This window comes from Quercus suber, unplaced genomic scaffold (genome assembly GCF_002906115.3).
Source record: "Quercus suber isolate HL8 unplaced genomic scaffold, Cork oak 2.0 scaffold_787, whole genome shotgun sequence".
NCBI classification, from domain to species: Eukaryota; Viridiplantae; Streptophyta; class Magnoliopsida; order Fagales; family Fagaceae; genus Quercus; species Quercus suber.
Genome location: NW_027070223.1, coordinates 135,391 through 155,428, shown reverse-complemented (window position 1 = coordinate 155,428; position 20,038 = coordinate 135,391). Strand labels below are relative to the sequence as shown.

The window sequence follows — 20,038 nt, the reverse complement described above, 5'->3', positions numbered from 1 at the left end:
GAAGTATTAAACAAAAAGTGGTTTCATGCAAAATTGAGTCCTGGGAAAAAACTTACAAATAAATTTTTTTCCCATCCTACTCGGTATTCTCAAATATTCTCTCTTGTTTTTGATGTTTGAAAGGCTGAAATATCATAAATCGAACTAAGCATTCAAAACTGGTTTGGTCTAAGAATATAGAATGTTTCCCTTAACCAGTTTTTCCTGATGTTGGTGTTTTATAAAAGTGACTGTATAAAATAGAAAAAGTAGATTTTTATGCTAAAATAAAAAGAAAATTTTAGACTAATTGATGTAAATGCTCTAAGGTTCCAAATTTGTATGCTATGCGATCATAAATTGCACAGAAAGAGAGGGGGTGGGGTCAATTTTGTAGAAATGAAGACTTTTTTAACTAATAATCTGTTTTTGCCTGTTAGTGTAACTTGACCCAAGAACAGGTAAAATGCATGTACTGTAGATCCTGTCAATAATCTGATCCAAAGGCCTTTCCCCCTGAATTGTACAACGAAGGCCACAAGACACATACTACACAGTCTAGACTCCCACCCAGATACCACATGCCCCAAGATTGACATGGGGTCCTAAATGATGCCAGCCTCATCTTCTAACAACCCCTGATGCATAGTAGAATATAACACAGTTTAATGGCAAGCATAACCATTAACAGGTTATATTCTAAAGAAGAAACTTTGTTGAAACATTCAACTTTGAATTGCAAGGAAAATGCTCAAGACTAAACAATAAAATTAATGCTTATTTGATACTATAGCTAGATTCATAAAAACAGATAACTTCTAAAGTTTTGTCTCAAGTTCCCAACTCATTGTCTCATAGACATTAACTCAAAGCCACTTACATTAGATAAGTGAGGGACACTTTACTTGTAAGTCATCCAATAGAACTAGCCTCACTTGAAATTTAGCCTATGAAAATCATTGTTAACTAAAACAATATAATTCACAATCTATGAGGTAATAGATCCCCTGAAAAAAAAAAAATATATATATATATATATAACCTGATTCCACTGACATTATCAAACAAGACGCATGGACATTGCATTTGAATAATTTAAACCATTATGACTGAAATGATATACAAATTCATTAAAACATACTATGATTTAGAGAGAAAAAATTCCAAAACATGGTCTGGCTGACTGAAATATATGCAGCTGCACATCCAATAGCAGTAGGCTCATTTGGAATTCATGCTATCAAAATCCTCCTTATTTAGCAGCCAGTTGAAGTATAAACAGAAACTGATCGTCATATTCTGCAGAAATGCCAATCTTCATCATCATCATCTACAAATATGTGAGAGCTTGAGTTATTATGACACTTTAACCAAAAAAAAAAAAAAACTAGAAACGAAAATAAAGCAATTAATAATTCGCTCACACTGTTGAGTGAGCAATTGGAGTTGCTTCTTGCCTGCTTAGGCATCACACCAATGACATGTAGAGAAGAAAATAAGTCTCTAGTTTTGGCAGTTCAAAAATTTATAAGGAAAAAATGTCCAACATTTGCGAGCACAAGGTGAATATAAAAAATAGCATAATACTCTGAAACTTAAAATTGGATGCCAAAATAGGACTGAACCATCTACCTTACAGCAAAATCACTGAAGCAAAAAACCTGAGACAAAAAAAAAAAAAATTGTAAGCAAAAATCTTCACACTCTGGGTGTAAATTGGATGTGTCCTAGGATTGTTAAAAAGAAAAAGGATTGGATTGTACTTGTCAGCAAGGAAACCAACTGTACAGCTCGAAAGAACAAAAGAAAAAGCAGTCTCTTTTTTTGTTGTTTTTTATTAAAGACTCGTAACAGGAAGGATGTTTTGAGAGTCATTACCCTTCATTAGAGAATCTTTCCTTTTCTTTTTCTCTTTTTTGTTTCAGAAGCATGACTACCTTGTGCTTCTTGTGCAATTTCTGAGTTAATCTCTTCCACATCTTCTTCATATACCAAACGGGCTCCACACATCAGCACCTCAGTGTGTGGGCTAGAGGTCTCAAATTTAACCTCAATCTGACTGCATCGATAACCATTTGGAACAGCAGCAAGCCAATCATCACGAGACAAATACAATAGCCAAATGTGGTCCAAACTAAATGAAACCTTAAAGAAAATTTCAGAGGCATAATGACCGCAAGACCTATCACCAAGGCTTATCACATTAGCTCTAAAACCAAATGTTTCACCGGAAACATCAAACTCATCAACAGAATTCAGAGAATATGAAATTTGGAGGCAGAGAACGAATCCCATCCACCTACTATAACACCAAAGTGGAGGCAGCTTTATGAATACTGATTTGCCTAAGCTCTGATGCATTAAGAACTGCGGAATTTCATTTCTGGGAATAATTATCTGAAATTCAGTTCCAGATCTATCCTCTTCCCTTCTGGTAGGAGTTTCATTTCCAGTTTTTAGACGAATTCCCTGTACCATTAAAAATATATATATGTTACTCCATTTAACATTGAGAGAGAGGAGGTGGTATATACTAATACTATGCATCAGATGCATGAGAGAAAAGACATTACCTGTAAGTAACGGTTCAATATTGTATATGCCACACTGCTTACACTCTCATTATCTGGATACCATTTGGAGTTAGGTGGTGGAAAAATGCTCTTTTCAAACAGTACTAGTGGTTTAGTTAGTGATGGTTCTAGGGAATAACAACATTGAGCATTTATATATCTCACAGTTGATGGAAGGCCTGACAATGATCGAAGCATACTGCAGTTGCTCAAATCAAGAGCTTCCAATTTCGAAAGTTGACTAATGCTTGCAGGTAGGTTGACAAAACTGTTTCCACTTAGTGTTAAATACTTTAATGAGGAGAAGCAGCCAATACCATTAAGCCCTATTCCTTCAAGTTGAGACATCCTACTCAGTTTAAGTTGTTTTAGGGAAAACTCAGGCCTCACAGAAAAATTACTCTCTAATGGCTCTCCACATCCACAATCTTTCAAATCAATAATGGAAGAGGGAATTTCTCTAATGGCAGTTCCACTCAAATCAAGTTCCTTCAAACACTTCATTTTCCAAAGGCTATCAGGCAGGTTGGTAAGGCATGAGCATTCGGAAAGAATGAGTACTTCAAGTAACCTCAAACTAGTTATGTTTTTTGGAAGACATTCGAGATTTCTGCAGTATTCTAGATTTAGTAAAGTAAGGGAAGTCAAGCACTCAATTGATGAGGGTAGTTTCTCTATAGCAGTACAACCCAAATAAAGTTCTGATAGGCTTTTCATAATCCCCTTAAATTCCGGAATCTTCTTGATATTTGAACAGCCAGAAAGATTAAGAATTGTAAGGGACTCCATTTTAGAAGTCATGCTCGGAAGATTGGTAAGAGATTTGCAACTTTGAAGATCTAAAACATTAAGCTTACTAAGTCGTCCAATAGATGGGTGGATCTCAACCAAATTTCTACAGCATGTGAGATTTAGTCTCTCAAGTCTCGGAACCCCTGAGAAGTCAGGTGTTTGAATAAGGTCATAGGAATCTTGAAGATTGATGCATTTTAGCTTGTCCAAATACTGTTTAAAAGGAAAAATCCATTAAACATAGAATTTATTTTAATAAGATGAATAAATTTTTCATAATAAGGAAATTTTATTAATGAAAGGAGGAAACTCAAAGTCTCAAATAGGATGGGAGTGCATTGAAGCTACTCCTAAAGAAAAGAAATAATTATAAGTAGTAGTAGTAGTAGTAGAAGAAGAAGAAAGGCAGCTTAATGAATAAAATTACCTTGACTCCTTTCCAAAGATATTTAATTTTGCTATACTGTAAATTAAGTTCAACAAGCTCTTTTGGTTGGAAACTGGATGGCAAACTTTTTGAAGAATACCCAATCCATTGGAGAAATCTTGGGCCGTTAGAAACATGATTGAGGCCATTCGGGATGTGCACATTGTGAATTTTAAGCAATCTAAGATTATACATCTTTGAAAAAACTTCAGGAAACTCTTCAAAATTCCAGTCTCTTTCACATTCATAACTGTTTAGGACTATGGCTTGAATTGTTTTTGTTGCCTGAGAATCAAAAGCAAACAATCAGTGAATTAATTGCACAACAAAAGATAAGAAAACTAGAATTACTCATGTTTATATTGTGTTAAAAGAGATGAAAGTAGCTACACCCTGTGTTTTCCAAATGTATAACCTCCTCTTAACCATTGGTGGACCCTTGGGAAATTGCTGTTTATTTGAGCCTTTGAGAAACAATTTCTTTTTTGAATCCCCTCCTCTCCAAGAGTAATTCTTAGGTACTCTCAGAGAATAGTGCTCCCTCCTCTCACATTCATGGTACACATTAAATTCATGTTAGGATCTAGCACAAATGTGAGTGGAATGGGCACCATTTCTTTAGAGTACCTAAGAATTTTCCCCTCTCCGCCTCAACCAAAAGAAGCCCTCAAATGGTGGGACCAACTTCTAATCTAACAATAAAAAAAATAATAATAATAAAAAATAAAAAAGGAAAGTGTACTACGAGCCCTATTAGCAGAAAAGTTATTAAGACAGATTTATTAAAAGTTTACATCAGAATGGTGTTTAAAATTCATATATTAAAATTGTTATATATTATTCTTATAGTTATACATTAAAACTAAAAGGTGCCTTTTAGAGCCAAAAAAAAAAATCTATATAGGAAATTACAACATTTCTTTTAAAATGATAAGGAAAAAAACAAAAAGAAATGAAGGCCATAAACGATGTTTTGAAAAAAAAAAAAAAAAAAAAAAAAAAAAAAAAAAAAAAAAAAAAAAAAAAAAAAAAAAAAAAAAAAATAAGAAGAAGAAGAAGAAGAAGAAAAAGCCTTTCATTTATAGATTGAAAGATTGGTTGATTGAATCACGAAATTGAATTCGAATCTTTAATCAATGACACACATTATGTCTTCAGAGTAAAATAAAAGAAATCGTCAAAGACAATTTGTTAATATTAGCATCTTAAATGAAAATTAGTATTTTATATTTCATTACCTAACTACTTAGGTAACTGCTTATCTATTGGATCATTTAAAAAAAAAAAACTAATTTAATGAATGAATTTATGTTATTATAATCATGTAACTGAAATAAAATTCTAGTTTTTCTATTATTCTTACCGTGGCATTTGTCAATACATGAAACAAATCCTTACAAAGCCACAGTCTGCTACGCTCTCCAGGTTCGTCAGGTGATTCTCGACAAATAATTTCTCTACCCATTTCTTGTAGAAGATCATGCATCCACAATTTTTTATTTTCTATGCTTAGGAGAGATTTATCTATGAGTACACTTATACCAATTCGTGCATCAAAACCACAATTCTCTAATATCTCTATAACGCGATCTTTTCTCTCCCCTTTAAATAACACGCAATATCCAAAAATATATTTTGCCACATTCTTTCTAGTCCATCGTAACTTACCTTAAGTATGTCAAATATTTCTCTTTTAGGAATTTTTTTAAAATTTTCCAATGCACTTAGCCATTCTTCTATTGTTCTTCCAACCAAAAAAGAACCCAAAGTTTCAAGAGCTAATGGAAGGCCTTTAGTATAGAATACAATATCTTGGGAGAGCCGCATGTAACCTTCTTGGGGTTGCTCATTTTTGAAGGCTTTCAAACAAAAAAGTTTTAAGGCATCATCATGGTTTAGTCCATTAGGCTTATATATTTTATGCACCCCATGTTGGACCAACAAATGCTGATCTCTAGTTGTTATGATGATCCAACTCCCCAATCCAAACCAGCCATGCTCTCCAGCCAAAATTTTTAATTGTTTCAATTGATCAACATCATCGAGGACAAGCAGAACTTTCTTATTATGTATCCTTTTCTTGATCATGTCAGCTCCCTCGTGATCATTCCATATATCTACATTTCTTTCCTCCAAAATTTGCGCAAGTAGCTGCTTTTGTAGGGGAAGCAAACCATGTTTTTCTGACTCTTCCCTAACATTAGCAATGAAGCTAGAAGCTTCAAAATGACTACGAAACTTATCATAAACAACTCTAGCAAGAGTTGTCTTCCCCAGTCCCCCCATACCAGAAATCCCTATCATCTAAACATTGTTCATAAAACCTAAATATGAAGTCAACAATTCCTACACTGAAGAATCTATTCCTACCAAGTTGGTGGGAATGCTTAAAAAACCTGAACTCAATTTATGTAATATCACTTCCACAATGTGTTGGATAAATTCTGCTTCATGCCTACAGGAAAGATAGAACAATAATTACTTGATGGTCCAAACCAATCATAAAAGCCTGTGGAAGGAAGAAAATGTTGGCCAATAATACTCCGTGGTCAAATAAATATGAATTCGCTAGCTCAAGCAACATGGATAGAACCACCCGTAAAATAATTGTATATACATGTCAAATGGACAGCTGGTAGGGAGCTATAGTTTATGTTATATTCAGTTTAAACAGATTCTTGTTGATAACTTATAGGCAATTGTTATTCTTTCCCAAGAAACAATTAAGGGCCTTCCCAATTATCGAACCAAAAAGTAACTTGAAAAGGCAGCAAAAGATGGAGAGAAGCAGGACATATTATTAGCGGCAAAAATATCAGTATGGGAAAGCAAGTTAATAGCATTGCTTAGGTTAGCATTGATTGACCATAAATTAGAATAATACTTATGCAAACAATTGGTTTGTGAATAAAATGGTTAAAATGTGCTTTTAAGGATTTTATTTAACACAAAAAAGGCAATTCAGCCATAGCTAAATCATTCTGAAAACGGCTGACATGTTCACCATGAACTTAATCCAATCTATAACTTGGCTTAGGGTAATTTTGGATCGTTTCTTTTTTGTTATTATTTTTTGGAGATGAAAGGTAATTTTGGATCGTTAAAACATCATATTGAGTTACTAAAGTGTTATAAATGTCTTCAAAAGTGGTGTTTGTTTAACTTAAACTCTCGTGGGGGCTAGTCTACAGGAATCATTGAATGGTTGTCCATGATTGCCCAATCATATAATTTTAGAGCTAGACTTTTTTTTCCTTTACTAGTCTGGATGAAGTCTGTTCCACCAAATATTTTACATTTTATTGTTGCTAATGTTCCAGTTTCATGAATAAAACCAGTACATACTACATACTGTTTCTTTAAAAAAAAAAAAAAAAAAATTAGAGTTAGACTTTGACCAGAGAATTTAGTGTGTAAACTTATCTTACCAAAGCAAGTCAAAATATATAGGGTAATTATAATTTACCCTTATAGTTTGGTCCTTTCACAATTTAGTACACAAAGTATCTATTACTACATCTAAATCATTAAAGTTTCCACTAAAATAAATTCTTTTGGGCGTTGTCCTAGAGTTTTTTCACATATGTGACACGTGTGAGTAATTTTATGAGGCTGACGTAATGAAAATACCCCTCACAGATACAACATTCCACTCTCCAATTTTTTTTCTCCAGAAAATGTTAGAAATCAATGACAAAGGTAAAGTTAAAAAAATTATAATAATTAAAAAATAGAGACATGTCCACCATGAAAATTTAATTTTAAGATAAAATGAAAATTTAAGCCTAACCTAAACCCCCCAGCCCTAAAAGTGTTTCTCCTAGAAAACCAACACAATTCTCTCAATCAGCTGTTGCAGTCTAAGCCCTATTGAAACTCTCAATCGTGGCTCTCTTGTTCATATTTTGTTGTTTGGTTGTTTGGGTACTTCATTTTGAGGGCCTTTATTTTACATTTTTTTCATTCATGTTTGCCTTCTTACTTTAACAATATTTGATTTATTTTACTCACTTTGCTTTCTCTGAATTTCTAAATTGTGCTATGTTCTAACTTAGTTTACATGCTATGTTTGCTTCCTTTGAACCTGGACACAAAGAAATATCAATTTAGTTATAAGGCTCTTAGCACCTTTGTAGTTAGTGTTTATGAGATAAACATTAGACCAATTAATTAATCTATTATGTATTGTGTAACTTGTGTTTGGTAGAATTTTACGAATACTAATTGTGAATTTTGGTGTTGTACGTGTAGCTCAATTATGATACAGCTAGAGAGTTGTAGGTAGTGATTTAGTTACTACATTAGTGAGCCACCCCCCTAAAAACTTTTAATGTTTAAAAATATTTAAGAAATTTTTTTTTTTGGGTAAATTCTCTTAGTTATTATTTTTATTTTACTTGTAGTTTACATTTGTTGTTGTTGTTGTATAATGTTGGACAATTGTTATATCTTCTGGTTATAATTGGAGTATTTTTTAACACATTCACTTTAAAAAAATGGAATAGATTGGAACACCAACGCCTTAATGATCTACTCTATGTTCAATTCAACCTAAGATTGCAACAAAGGTACTAATCATTATTATTTACATGCAACTCTCTAATTGTTAAATTGCTTCCTTCCAATTTCCATTGCTTTCAAATTCTAACTTTTAACAAGTGTATAATAAATTTGTGTAGAAATTACTTCAAGCATCGAAACTATGATCCTATTAAGTTTGAAGTTTTTCATGAGAATACCAATTGGGTATTAGAGGATGAGCCAACAAATTGGACAATGGAGGAATTGGAGACATTCCAAAATGAATTAGCAGCTTGTACAATCCGAGACAACCAAAATGATATTGCTTAGTTTGTTACATTAATTGCAAATTCACTTATGCTGGTGCATGTATTTTCTTTTTATTTCATTAGTGGCCTTATACAAGAGTTTAAATGTATGTAGATAACTTAAACTTGTAAGAGTTGGTTGAAGATGATGACAATGATGATGGAGATCCTAGTAGCCAATATGAAGCTAGGAGTGAGGAGCCAAATGAAAAAGAGGATCTAATAACGAAGTTGATGTTGGAGGTTTCAATGAAGATAGAGCTTCAATTTTATGCCCAAATCGTAATCCATGTGAATGGAGTCATTGGACCAACTAGTGAGAGAATGAAACCAACACGGATTAGAGTTTGAGATTTGCCTTTTTTTTTTTTTTTTTTTTTAAATACAGAAGTTTAAGATATGTAACAAGATTTTATTTAGCAAAGACTTTGTTGCAATCTTATGACATTCGTTTATTTGGCTTGTGAATTTTATAGAATTTCTAAAGCTATTGCTTGTGAAACATTGATTTTGAATTATAATGGCGAGTTCAATTTAGGCAAATGTCTAATTTTTTTAATTTAATATATATATATATATATATTGAAGAATTTTTTATTTGACCTTGCAGTTCAACTGGTGACCCACTAGTTGAACCAATGACCCAGCTCATACACCAGGTCAACATCCGGTCTAGGTTTAATGACTATGATTATATGTAATAAGATATTGTATTTTGATTTCTCTGATGACATTGGTGGTTGAATAAAACTAATGGGAAAAGAAAAGGGGGTTTTACATATGAAATTGTAAAATTCTGTAAGGTTGAAAATTATCAACTATCTTGTTAGCTTTATTCCGTGCCAATTTGCTTGTAATTTAAGTACTTAGTAACCTTGTATTTAGGTGGGATTATTGTAAGGGTAGTGTGTGAGAAGTTGTGAAGAAAAGCTCAAGTATGTGCAAAGAAGCAGAGCTTCGCGGCTAGGACTCACGGGTGGCTCGCAGCTGCAAGTCGCCAACTTCAGGCATGTGAAATGCATGCAGGGAAGCTAAAGGGTCGCGCTAGCTGTCGCACTACAGGACAAAAGTCCCAAGCTGGCCAAGCCGTTACGTCGCGACTTGATTTCGCGACTTGGACATGCCGCGAGACCAAGCCGCCAATTTACCCTGTTTGGCAAAAATATGTCTTTTCGTATTCTTATCTCACCTCACTATATATAGACCCTTATACCCACTAAATGTAGAGAACTTCCAGAGAGAATTTTGTGAGAGAAAACCTTAGAGAAAAACAAGATTGCCTCATCCCCAATCTTTATCTAAGAAACTCTACAAATTCCTCTACTCTCTTCCTCTCCATCGTTATACCCTTGAGAAGTCGTTTACCAAATCCTTATCTCACCACACCCACGTCTGTAAGGAGGTTTATTTGGTACTGAGGGAAGCAGTTTGGAAGGAACCAATATACATTGGTTGATGTTATGGTCAAGTAGCGGAATCCAGGAAGCTAAAGAAGAAATAGGTTCGGTGTAACCTCGTTGGAGTAAGAAACTTGGAGGGCTTACGTACCTGGGTAGATTAGGCTTGGAGGGTCTTCTGCTGTTCATGTATCCCAACTACATTCTTTAGTGGATTTTATCACCGCCTAGAGGGCAGTAGAGAGGTTTTACGCCGAGGACTTCGGTTTCCTCTTCGATAACACATCGTGTGTTGTCCGTGTGTTTGCATCGTTCTTCCCTTTATCTTTGCCTTATATTTACTGCTGTGGATGTGTTTATATTTGGCTTAGATTGTCTATCAATTCTGTTATTGGCTTATTATCATGTTCCACACATTAATTGTTTGATATAAAGTTTGAATTGGTATTTTTATAATTTGGGGTCTAAACGCTCAAGGGTGGTTCATTTCTATAATTGAGATAAACCACTTGACTTAGTACTAGTTGTGTATAACTTGATTGAATTGATCATTGAACCTTCATTCTAGACTAAGGACTATTCCACGCTTGATATACACACACAACACACATGCCTAATGTTCAATGAATGTCTTATTCATTTGTTTGATTGTACTTGTTTAAATGTGATGTGTGTGAGCTCAACTTTATATGGATCAATCCAAAAAGATTTTTGATCATTTTATATGTTTTTGGAAGTGATTTTTATCACTATTTGTGTTATTGTTTAATGCTTACATTGTTTTACAGTGTTTAAACATGTTTTGTGTTAAAAAAACTAGTGTCAGAATTTTTAGTGACTCGTTTTGGCGACTTGATCAGTCGTGAGTTACAGTTGCAAGTTTTGGCGACTTGACCAGTTGCGAGTTACAGTCGCGAGTTTTGGCGACTCATTTTGGCGACTTGACCAGTCGCGAGTTACAGTCACGAGTTTTGGCGACTCGTTTTGGCGACTTGCCCAGTCGCGAGCCCAGTCGTGAGTTCATCCAGAAGCTTTGGCGACTCACTCGCGACTCGCCTAGTCGCGAAATGCCCAGAAACAGCTTTTTAAAGGGCTTTTTGTTTGAAACTTGTTTTTAACCTCTCCCATCCTCTTTTAAACCCCTCTTTCAATACTTTTACATCAAAATCCAACCAATTTGAATGTTTTTCATTCCTTTAACATCTCTAAGGTAATTCTAAACTCTTTTCATTGATTTGGATCCTTGGATTTTGTTTTAGTGAGTTTTGTGCTCTTGGTTGGGATTTTCATCATAGGGGTTGGGAAAACTTAATTTTTTTCTCAAAATTTCTGTATGGGATTGGTTTCTTTTGATGATTTTCTTTGGATGTTGGCCCCTTGTGGCAAAAAGAGCATGTATTAAGGATGGATTTCATGATGTTCATGCATTGTTTCATATTGTTGTTCATAGTGTGCATGCTAGGTGTTTGATAAAATGTCTCTTAGGCATTTTCTCACTTGTTTGGACTCCGATGAGTATCAAACTTTAGGGTTTCTCATATTTTCTCATTAGGAACATGTTTGGTTCATTGGTTGTGTATTTAACACACCTTGCCTCACATGTGCATTTTCTATGCATTGGTTATGCATTGCACTTGCCACCTCTTGCACACACCTTACTACCTTTGTCATGTATTGGTTCATAGATTATTTCTTCATCCTAGCATGTCATGTCTTAGGATTGAGCTTCATTTTCTCATTTATCTCGCACCCCTCATGCATCATTGCACCTTCATGCATTATTATCATTGTTCATACTTTCATCACTTGCCCTCTTTTCTCCTTGACCCCTTTGTCTATTCGTGTCAAAAAGGGGGAGAGTATACTCTAGAGTAGTATACCGGAGAGTGTTGTCATTTCTATATGACTCTTGTGCACATTCTTAAGGGAAGAAATTCTATTTCTCGTGTACATTCGTAGGGGGAGAGATATTCCATAGGGGAGATGCATATACCAAGGGGGAGAAGACATTGTTTGGTCAAGTTGCTCACATGTTTCTCGTCATGTTTACTTGATCATAATTTACTTATTACATTATACTTGTCCGTTTATTACTTGTTTTACCTTGAGAGTCTAATGTATTTTGTGCAAGTGTTTTAGGTTACAAGTATATATGTTTCAAGTTCATCACAGCTCCTATGATTCATGATAGGAGGAGTGATATAATAAGGGAAGTATTTTATATTTTGTATGGTTCTGTTTTGTACCCATGTTGTTTCTGTAAGCTTTAAGGGTTTGTTCTTATGCACAGTTTGTAGGCCTTTGTGGTTTGTGCCATGCTTTATGCAGCCTTTGTGCTTAGTTTAATCAGTACTTCCAACTAAATGTCTTGCATTTTCCTCTAAGTACTGTCACTCTTGTGCCCTTGTAGGATTTTTCCTAGATGCACATACTTCATGTACTGTGCATTGGTTGAGTGTTGGTTATTCAAGCAATTTACCTTGTGTTTATTGTCTTGAATATCCGGTTGAATGTCCGGATGTTCATTCCAAGTGTGAATGAGTATTGTGATCACTTGGCTATAGTGATTACCTGTTTTGGTCTTGCCATGGTTTACTGCTTTATTCCTTTGTGCATGATCACATTATGCATGATCGCATTGTGCTTGCTCCATATGCATTACAAGTTTCTGTATACAATGAACTTATTGTATTGTTGTGTTTCAGGAGTTACTTGTTCTTATAGTTCTAAAGTTTCGCAGATTCTAGAGTTAGGTGTGAGTGAGTTTTCCAATTATTCCCAACTCACGCGTTAAGTCTAGAGTTTGTTTTAGAGTTTTGTCACGGAATAGCTAAAGGGAGAGATTGTAAGGTTGAAAATTATCAACCATCTTGTTGTCTTTATTCCGTGCCAATTTGCTTGTAATTTAAGTACTTAATAACCCTGTATTTAGGTGGGATTATTGTAAAGGTAGTGTGTGAGAAGTTGTGAAGAAAAGCTCAAGTATGTGCAAAGAAGCAGAGCTCTGCGGCTAGAACTTGCGGGTGGCTTGCAGCTGCAAGTCGCCAACTTCAGGCACGTGAGATGCATGCAGGGAAGCTGAAGGGTCGCGCCAACTGTCGCACTACAGGACAAAAGTCCCAGGCTGACCAGGCCGTTACATCGCGACTTGATTTCACGACTTGGACAAGCCGCGAGACCAAGCTGCCAATTTACCCTGTTTGGCAAAAATATATCTCTTCGTATTCTCATCTCACCTCACTATATATAGACCCTTATACCTACTAAATGTAGAGAGCTTCCAGAGAGAATTTTGTGAGAGAAAACCCTAGAAAAAAACAAAATTGTCTCATCCCCAATCTTCATCTAAGAAACTCTACAAATTTCTCTACTCTCTTCCTCTCCATCGTTATACCTTTGGCAAAAATATCTCTTCGTATTCTCATCTCACCTCACTATATATAGACCCTTATACCCACTAAATGTAGAGAGCTTCCAGAGAGAATTTTGTGAGAGAAAACCCTAGAAAAAAACAAAATTGTCTCATCCCCAATCTTCATCTAAGAAACTCTACAAATTTCTCTACTCTCTTCCTCTCCATCGTTATACCCTTGAGAGGTCGTTTACAAAATCCTTATCTCACCACACTCACGTCTGTGAGGAGGTTTATTTGGTGCTGAGGGAAGCAGTTTGGAAGGAACCAATATACATTGGTTGATGCTATGGTCAAGTAGCGGAATCTGGGAAGCTAAAGAAGAAATAGGTTCGGCGTAACCTCATTGGAGTAAGAAGCTTGGAGGGCTTAGGTACTTGGGTAGATTAGGCTTGGAGGGTCTTCTGTTGTTCATGTATCCCAACTACATTCTTTAGTGGATTTTATCATCGCTTGGAGGGCAGTGGAGAGGTTTTACGTCGAGGACTTCGGTTTCCTCTTCGATAACACATCGTGTGTTGTTCGTGTATTTGCATCGTTCTTCCCTTTATCTTTGCCTTATATTTACTGCTGTAGATGTGTTTATATTTGGCTTAGATTGTCTATCAATTCTGGTATTGGCTTATTATCATGTTCCGCACATTAATTGTTTGATATAAAACTTGAATTAGTATTTTTATAATTTGGGGTCTAAACGTTCAAGGGTGGTTCATACCCATATTGAACTTTCAAATTCAAACAGTGTATGCACATACACGTTTAATTTTTGCATATGCATTCATAATTTTCCATGCTTTAATTTGCACTGCATTCTGTTCCTTGATTTAAAATAATAAAAATAACAAAAACAAAAGGGAAGAATGAAACGCATACACGTTTAGTTTTTGCATATGCATTCATAATTTTCCATGCTTTAATTTGCACTGCATTCTGTTCCTTTTGATTTAAAATAATAAAAATAACAAAAACAAAAGGGAAGAATGAAAAATAACAGAAGCACAGACTTCCAAAATACAACAGAATTTTAACTACTATATGTAATATTTCAATCAAGCATTTTATGATACATTCCAATAGCTATTTATATACTTCTTTGTATGTAAAAGAATTATTGTCGTTTATAACTTAATATATCAAAAGAAATAAGTTTGTCATGAAAATTACCTATTTTGTAAAGGCCAACCAGCGAGATTGGCCACTTCTCTCAAAGCAGCTCTCCATATTTCAACTTTCTCCATATTTTCCTTAAATTGATCTTTGAGATCATGGAATGCATTTTGAAAAGGTCCTGTCTGATTTCGTACATCAGATGCATTCACATCATAAAAAACCGGCAGAATTGTCAATCTTGTCTCTTTCATGGTTCTAACGATCTTTTCAAGCTCATTTAAGCACCATGTTGAAGATGCATAGTTTTCTGAGAAAATGATAATAGCAAATCTGGATTCTTCTATGGCATTCAAGAGCTCTTGTGAAATTGATTTTCCTCTCTCAAGTTTTTCATCGTCCCTAAAGGTCAAAACACCCTTCCGTTTCAAAGCATCATATAGATGATCTGTAAAACTTCTACGAGTGTCCTCTCCTCTAAAACTGAGAAAGACATCATATTTCCACCTAGGTGTTGAAGAACAATATGGTGATGATGTTGACAATCCTTGATGGCTCACAGAATTCGTTGGAATCCGAAATCTAGCACCCGCTCGAATAAGGATGGAGCGATTACATACCTTAGGGAAGCGATAGCCCCTGTCAAAAAAAAAAAAAAAAATTCCATTAGAGTAGGTAGCAAAAAAAATTTGGGCCCCCCAATATTGGACAGCTAGCCCTCCCATGCCCAATTCTCAACTATTTTCCCAAGCCCAGCTCAAATATTCTCCCAAGTCAACTTTAGTTTTAGGCCTTATCACCTTATATACTCCAAATAAAACAAGTTGGTCCGCTCAAGTCCAAACACTAAAAACAAAACTTCACTTTCTCTTCATATCAAAAAATTCACCCACGGAAACTCTTTCTTTACTTCTTATTCTTTTGTTTTGTCTTCTTTGATACACTTTCATTTGCACTAGTACCGTTGCCTACTTACCAGCCCCCAAAACTCCAGTCCTCTGTACTCATAGTCCGAGAAAAAAAAAAATTCTTGATCAATTTTTTCTTTCTTCATCAGCTTTAGTTTTGGAACTTGGTGACTACTTGGTGACTGGTAAGTTTTCTTCTCTTTCTTAAGCATTAGACATTCATCTCTTTTTAGTGTCTTTTTTTTTATTTTCTCAACTATATACACCTAAATATTCACATGTTCTTTATATTTTCATAGATTTTTAGAAAAATACATGACTGAAGGCATAGGGAGATTGTTTGTGATGAGTCTTGAAGAAAAGATCTAAAGTTGGAGGCAGTTAGGCAGAGGCAGTAGATATTGCCACACGGGTAACCCATCTTTGCGCTTTGTGAAGACTAAATTTCTAAGGTAAAATTGTTTTGATTTATTACCTATTTTTTATTAGTTAGATATCATGTGGCTGTGTGTTGTTAAATTGTTTGGTTTATATTGTGTACTAATATTTGTGTGTTTAATTTGTGTTTTTGTTTGAGGGGTTATTATTAATTAAAATCGTATTAAAAATAGGTTGTATGTTTAAATTATAGTGGAAATTTTGTTTTTTCTTGAGTATGAATAATATCCATATAACTAAGTAAAAATTTTTAATTAAAATTTTATTTTTTAAACTTCTTTTCAGGTTAATTTTTTAGTCATATTCTTAAAACTAAAAGAATTATGAGCAAACAAAAAACAATTGATACATTTTTTAAGAAAAAATATGTTAGTAATTCAGAAATTAGGACACCTGAGGCTGTAGAAACAAATATTGATACTTTAATGCCTGATGAACACCCTAACCCCTCTAAATATTTAAGAATTCAATATAAAGAGATAGATCATGATCCAAGATTACGTAAACAAATATGTAAATTCTCTATCAACAAACAAGATGAAATCTGACAAGTTTATCTCAAAGAAGGTCCATATCAACTTAAAAATATAGACTATCCATACAAATCGTCGTCGATTTCAACATCCATGGTTCGAATCGGCCCCCTATGTAAAAATTTCTAACTACACTCCTGCTCTAGAGTACATCGGCTAGAAGCCCTGGATAGCTTTTCGCATTTTCTAGACTTTAATAGTATATAAAAATAATAAAAAAATCGGTCAAATGAAAACTTTATTTGGTCAATAGAAGAAATATGGCTAATTATTTTCCATTGATTTTTGTTTTCCGAAAACAAACAACCAGCTAAATAAGAAAATTTAAGAAATTGTTGTTCAACTTATTTAAGGTTATTATGAAAAATAAAATTTTTTTATTAAAATTTTTTTTTAAATAACTCAATTTTATAAAACATTTATGTTCGAAACAAAAAAATAAACGTTAAAAAAATGTATTTCCAAATTCAATTCAAACTGTACTGCACATGGCACGTCGTAGAGAAGGCGATAGAGAAAACAATCTGTTTGATAGTGTCAGAAAAAAATTAGTAAAAAGAAAACCTTATTTGGTCAACAAGAAAAAAATATGGCTTATTTTTCATTAAAAAAACTCAATTTTTAGAATACAATTACGTCGAAGACAAAAAAAAAAAAAAAAAAAAAAAAAAAAAAAAAAAAAAAAAAAAAAAAAAAAAAAAAAAAAAAAAAAAAAAAAAAAAAAAACGTTAAAAAGTAGTATATTCAAATTCAATTCAAACTGGAGAAAAATATTAGGAAGAAGAAAACGATTTGATATGTAGATCTTTTAATTTCAGGGAGGAAGTGAAAGGAAAGAAATTAAAGAGTGAGAAATGGGAACTTACACAGAGTCGTCGTCGTCGATGATACTCATCTTGAAACAAGGCCGGATTCAGTTCCTATTAGATAGTAATTGGTTCTTGGTAAAATGAATGGAAATCAGAGCATCAAAACCCAAACCCATTCAAAGGAAAGAGAGCCTAATTGAAAGAAAGAGAGAAAGATGGCTTACTTTTCTTCTGGTTTCTCTCTAATATCACGCAACAATTTCTCTAGAATTCTTCTTCTCCAAATGAAAATCACGCACCTTTTTCTTTAGCGGGCTCATGGTTGACTTTTTTCTTTTCTTTTTTTTCTCTCTCTCTCATGCTCATGTCATGGCTGACCCAAAAAGTTAACAAAGATATAATATTAAGATCAAGTAAGATAGAGCCCACGCTCTGTTGCTGTTCAAATTAAAAAGAAAAAAAATTATGGATAAAAGTGTAAATTTATTTACACACAACAAACCAACCCAAATTTTTTATGACAAAATTTAGATACACAATTAGTTGTATTTTAAAATTATAATCTTATTTAATTTTAGATGCTCTTAATATAAATGTTAAATTTTATATTAATCAAATATTATTTACTATATAGTCTATAAACTTATATTTTATACGTAATCGGATATAATTATTTCTTCTCATTTCTCTCTAATATCACGCACCATTTTCTCTAGCATTCTTCTTCTCTCTAGCATACTATTACTGGCCATTGTCCGTAGCGTGGCCGTAAATTATTTAAACACCAAATAACCAAGCAAGGTACTCGACAAAGCCATATCCACAAGCTCATTTGCACTTTCTGTATCGGTAATACAAATAGATAGAAATAGAAAAGGACAGTAATTTCATGACGGTGATGAACAGCTACTTTTTTTTTTTCTTTCTACTTCCTAGAACTAGATACCCACGTTACTTTATAGCTCATTATTTGCATGGCGCTCCTAAATAACCACAACACTAGTCTACAACACCCGATTAAAAGAAAAATACAAACAGTGGGAGTAACCAAATAATTTTATATAAGTACTAAATAAAACAAGACCTGATACTCATTATATATAAGTGTTTAGCAAAAAAAAAAAAAGGATACTCATTATAAGTAGTCAAACCATTGAGTTGCAAAGAGAGCCTACTACTTTGTTATTATCTATGGTTAATTTGATTTATTTTATTGGACTTAATTTGATACTTAATAGATATAACTTTATATATAGAAGTTGTAGATTAATTTTTTAAATATAGTACGAGAAAACTAAACTCTCTCTCTCTCTCTCTCTCTCTCTCTCTCATATATATATATATATATATATTTATAGGGCCTGTTGGTTAAAAAGATATAGTAATTCTCAGAAGTGGGCTCGGGGCCCAACGGCCCAATTCGAGGACGCTTAATTATCCGAGGATAGCCTAAAAAAGTTTAATTATCATTAAATGGATAATATAGGAGAAAGAAGTGGATATTGTATATAGCGGCATAACGTACGTCCGAGGACGCCAAAGTCCGAGGTGAATGTAACTTTTGTTTTATTGAGGAGACTCCGCTAAGTTGTATCTGAACTGGAAATTGGGTATAGACCTATGGGGGAGTCGGGGAAGGTATCAAATATCTTCCAAGGCCATCACATCCACATTAAATGCTTTCCAGCTAACCCTCTGGCCTCATTAATGTGGAGGTGATACCTGAACAGTGACTAAGCAGCTTTATGGCCACTAAGCAGAACGTTCCGGTAGGTGCTGGATGGGACAAAAAGGAGCTCCCACGATAAGAACTACACGTGTACAATGGAAACGGAGGGGAGAACGGAGTATATAATATAGAAACGAATGAAATTGAAGGAGAGGACTCTGGATAAAAAAAGAGAAAGAAAGAAGAAAAAAGAGAGACGGACTGACAAAAAGCCGAGGAGAGTTTTTCTCAAGGAATGAACCTAAAATATCCCTTGTTACTTGATGAGTATAACCTTTCCTGTCAAACAACACTAGTTCTTGTACCCATGCTCTAAAAATTTATTGTTTGGGCTTGTTGGGCTGAAAACCCATTCATACTCAAGGTCAAATCCAAATTGAGTCCCTACAATTGGCACCGTTTGTGGGAAGAACTTGATCTGTTGAGAAGGAAGGGCAGGTGTGATACTCACGATGGAAGAGGGAGTACCGCAACAACCATTGACGGGCCCGCAACAGGCAGATGCTAATCAGCACCAAGCAGAGTCTAGGGGCTCTCAGCATAGTAATCCGTTGGTAGACCACGAACCCGGGGGGGATCATGAGGGGAGTACCCGAACAACCCGTACAGATAGAAGCCGCTCTCGGGGGAAAGGCCATGCTTCTCCTGTAAAGAGCGGAGAAAATTTGCAGCGTGAGATTAACAAGTTGAAGAGGGAATTGCGATATGAGCGACGAAGGCGTAAGGCTCGTAACTCTAGGCACTCCTCTGAGGAGTCGGATGACACCAATTACAGGCAAAGGTCGAGAACTCCACCCAGCGAATCTTTTTCGTGTGAGGAGGAGTACCACCGTGGGCGAAGAAATAAGAGCCCGACTCGCCAGGGTCAGGGGAATGATGCCTTGAACAAGGCTTTGGATCAGGTCTCTAAGTCGCCCTTCACGCGACATATTGAGGACGCTAGTCTTCCTCGGCGATTCCACCAGCCTGTGTTCACCATTTATAATGGTCGAACAGACCCAGTGGAACATGTTAGCCACTACAGCCAGAGAATGGCTATTCATGCCAGGGATGAAGCCTTAATGTGCATGGATGGACAATAGTTAAAGACTAAAAGAGTATTCAC

The 20,038-nt window shown here is 34.7% G+C and overlaps 1 protein-coding gene across 1 annotated transcript; it reads right to left on the bottom strand.

Annotated features, from left to right (window-relative positions):
- Positions 1-1,033: 1,033 nt before the first annotated feature.
- LOC111987157 (TMV resistance protein N-like) lies at positions 1,034-17,607 on the bottom strand. The gene is given in 10 exon segments (XM_024018860.2): positions 1,034-1,309; positions 1,612-1,640; positions 1,858-2,448; positions 2,553-3,557; positions 3,772-4,056; positions 5,135-5,382; positions 5,385-6,075; positions 14,573-15,155; positions 17,262-17,335; positions 17,429-17,607. Coding segments are annotated over 7 exon segments (3,426 nt in total). The 5' UTR covers positions 17,291-17,335; positions 17,429-17,607; the 3' UTR covers positions 1,034-1,309; positions 1,612-1,640; positions 1,858-1,863.
- Between the last annotated feature and the right edge of the window lie 2,431 nt (positions 17,608-20,038).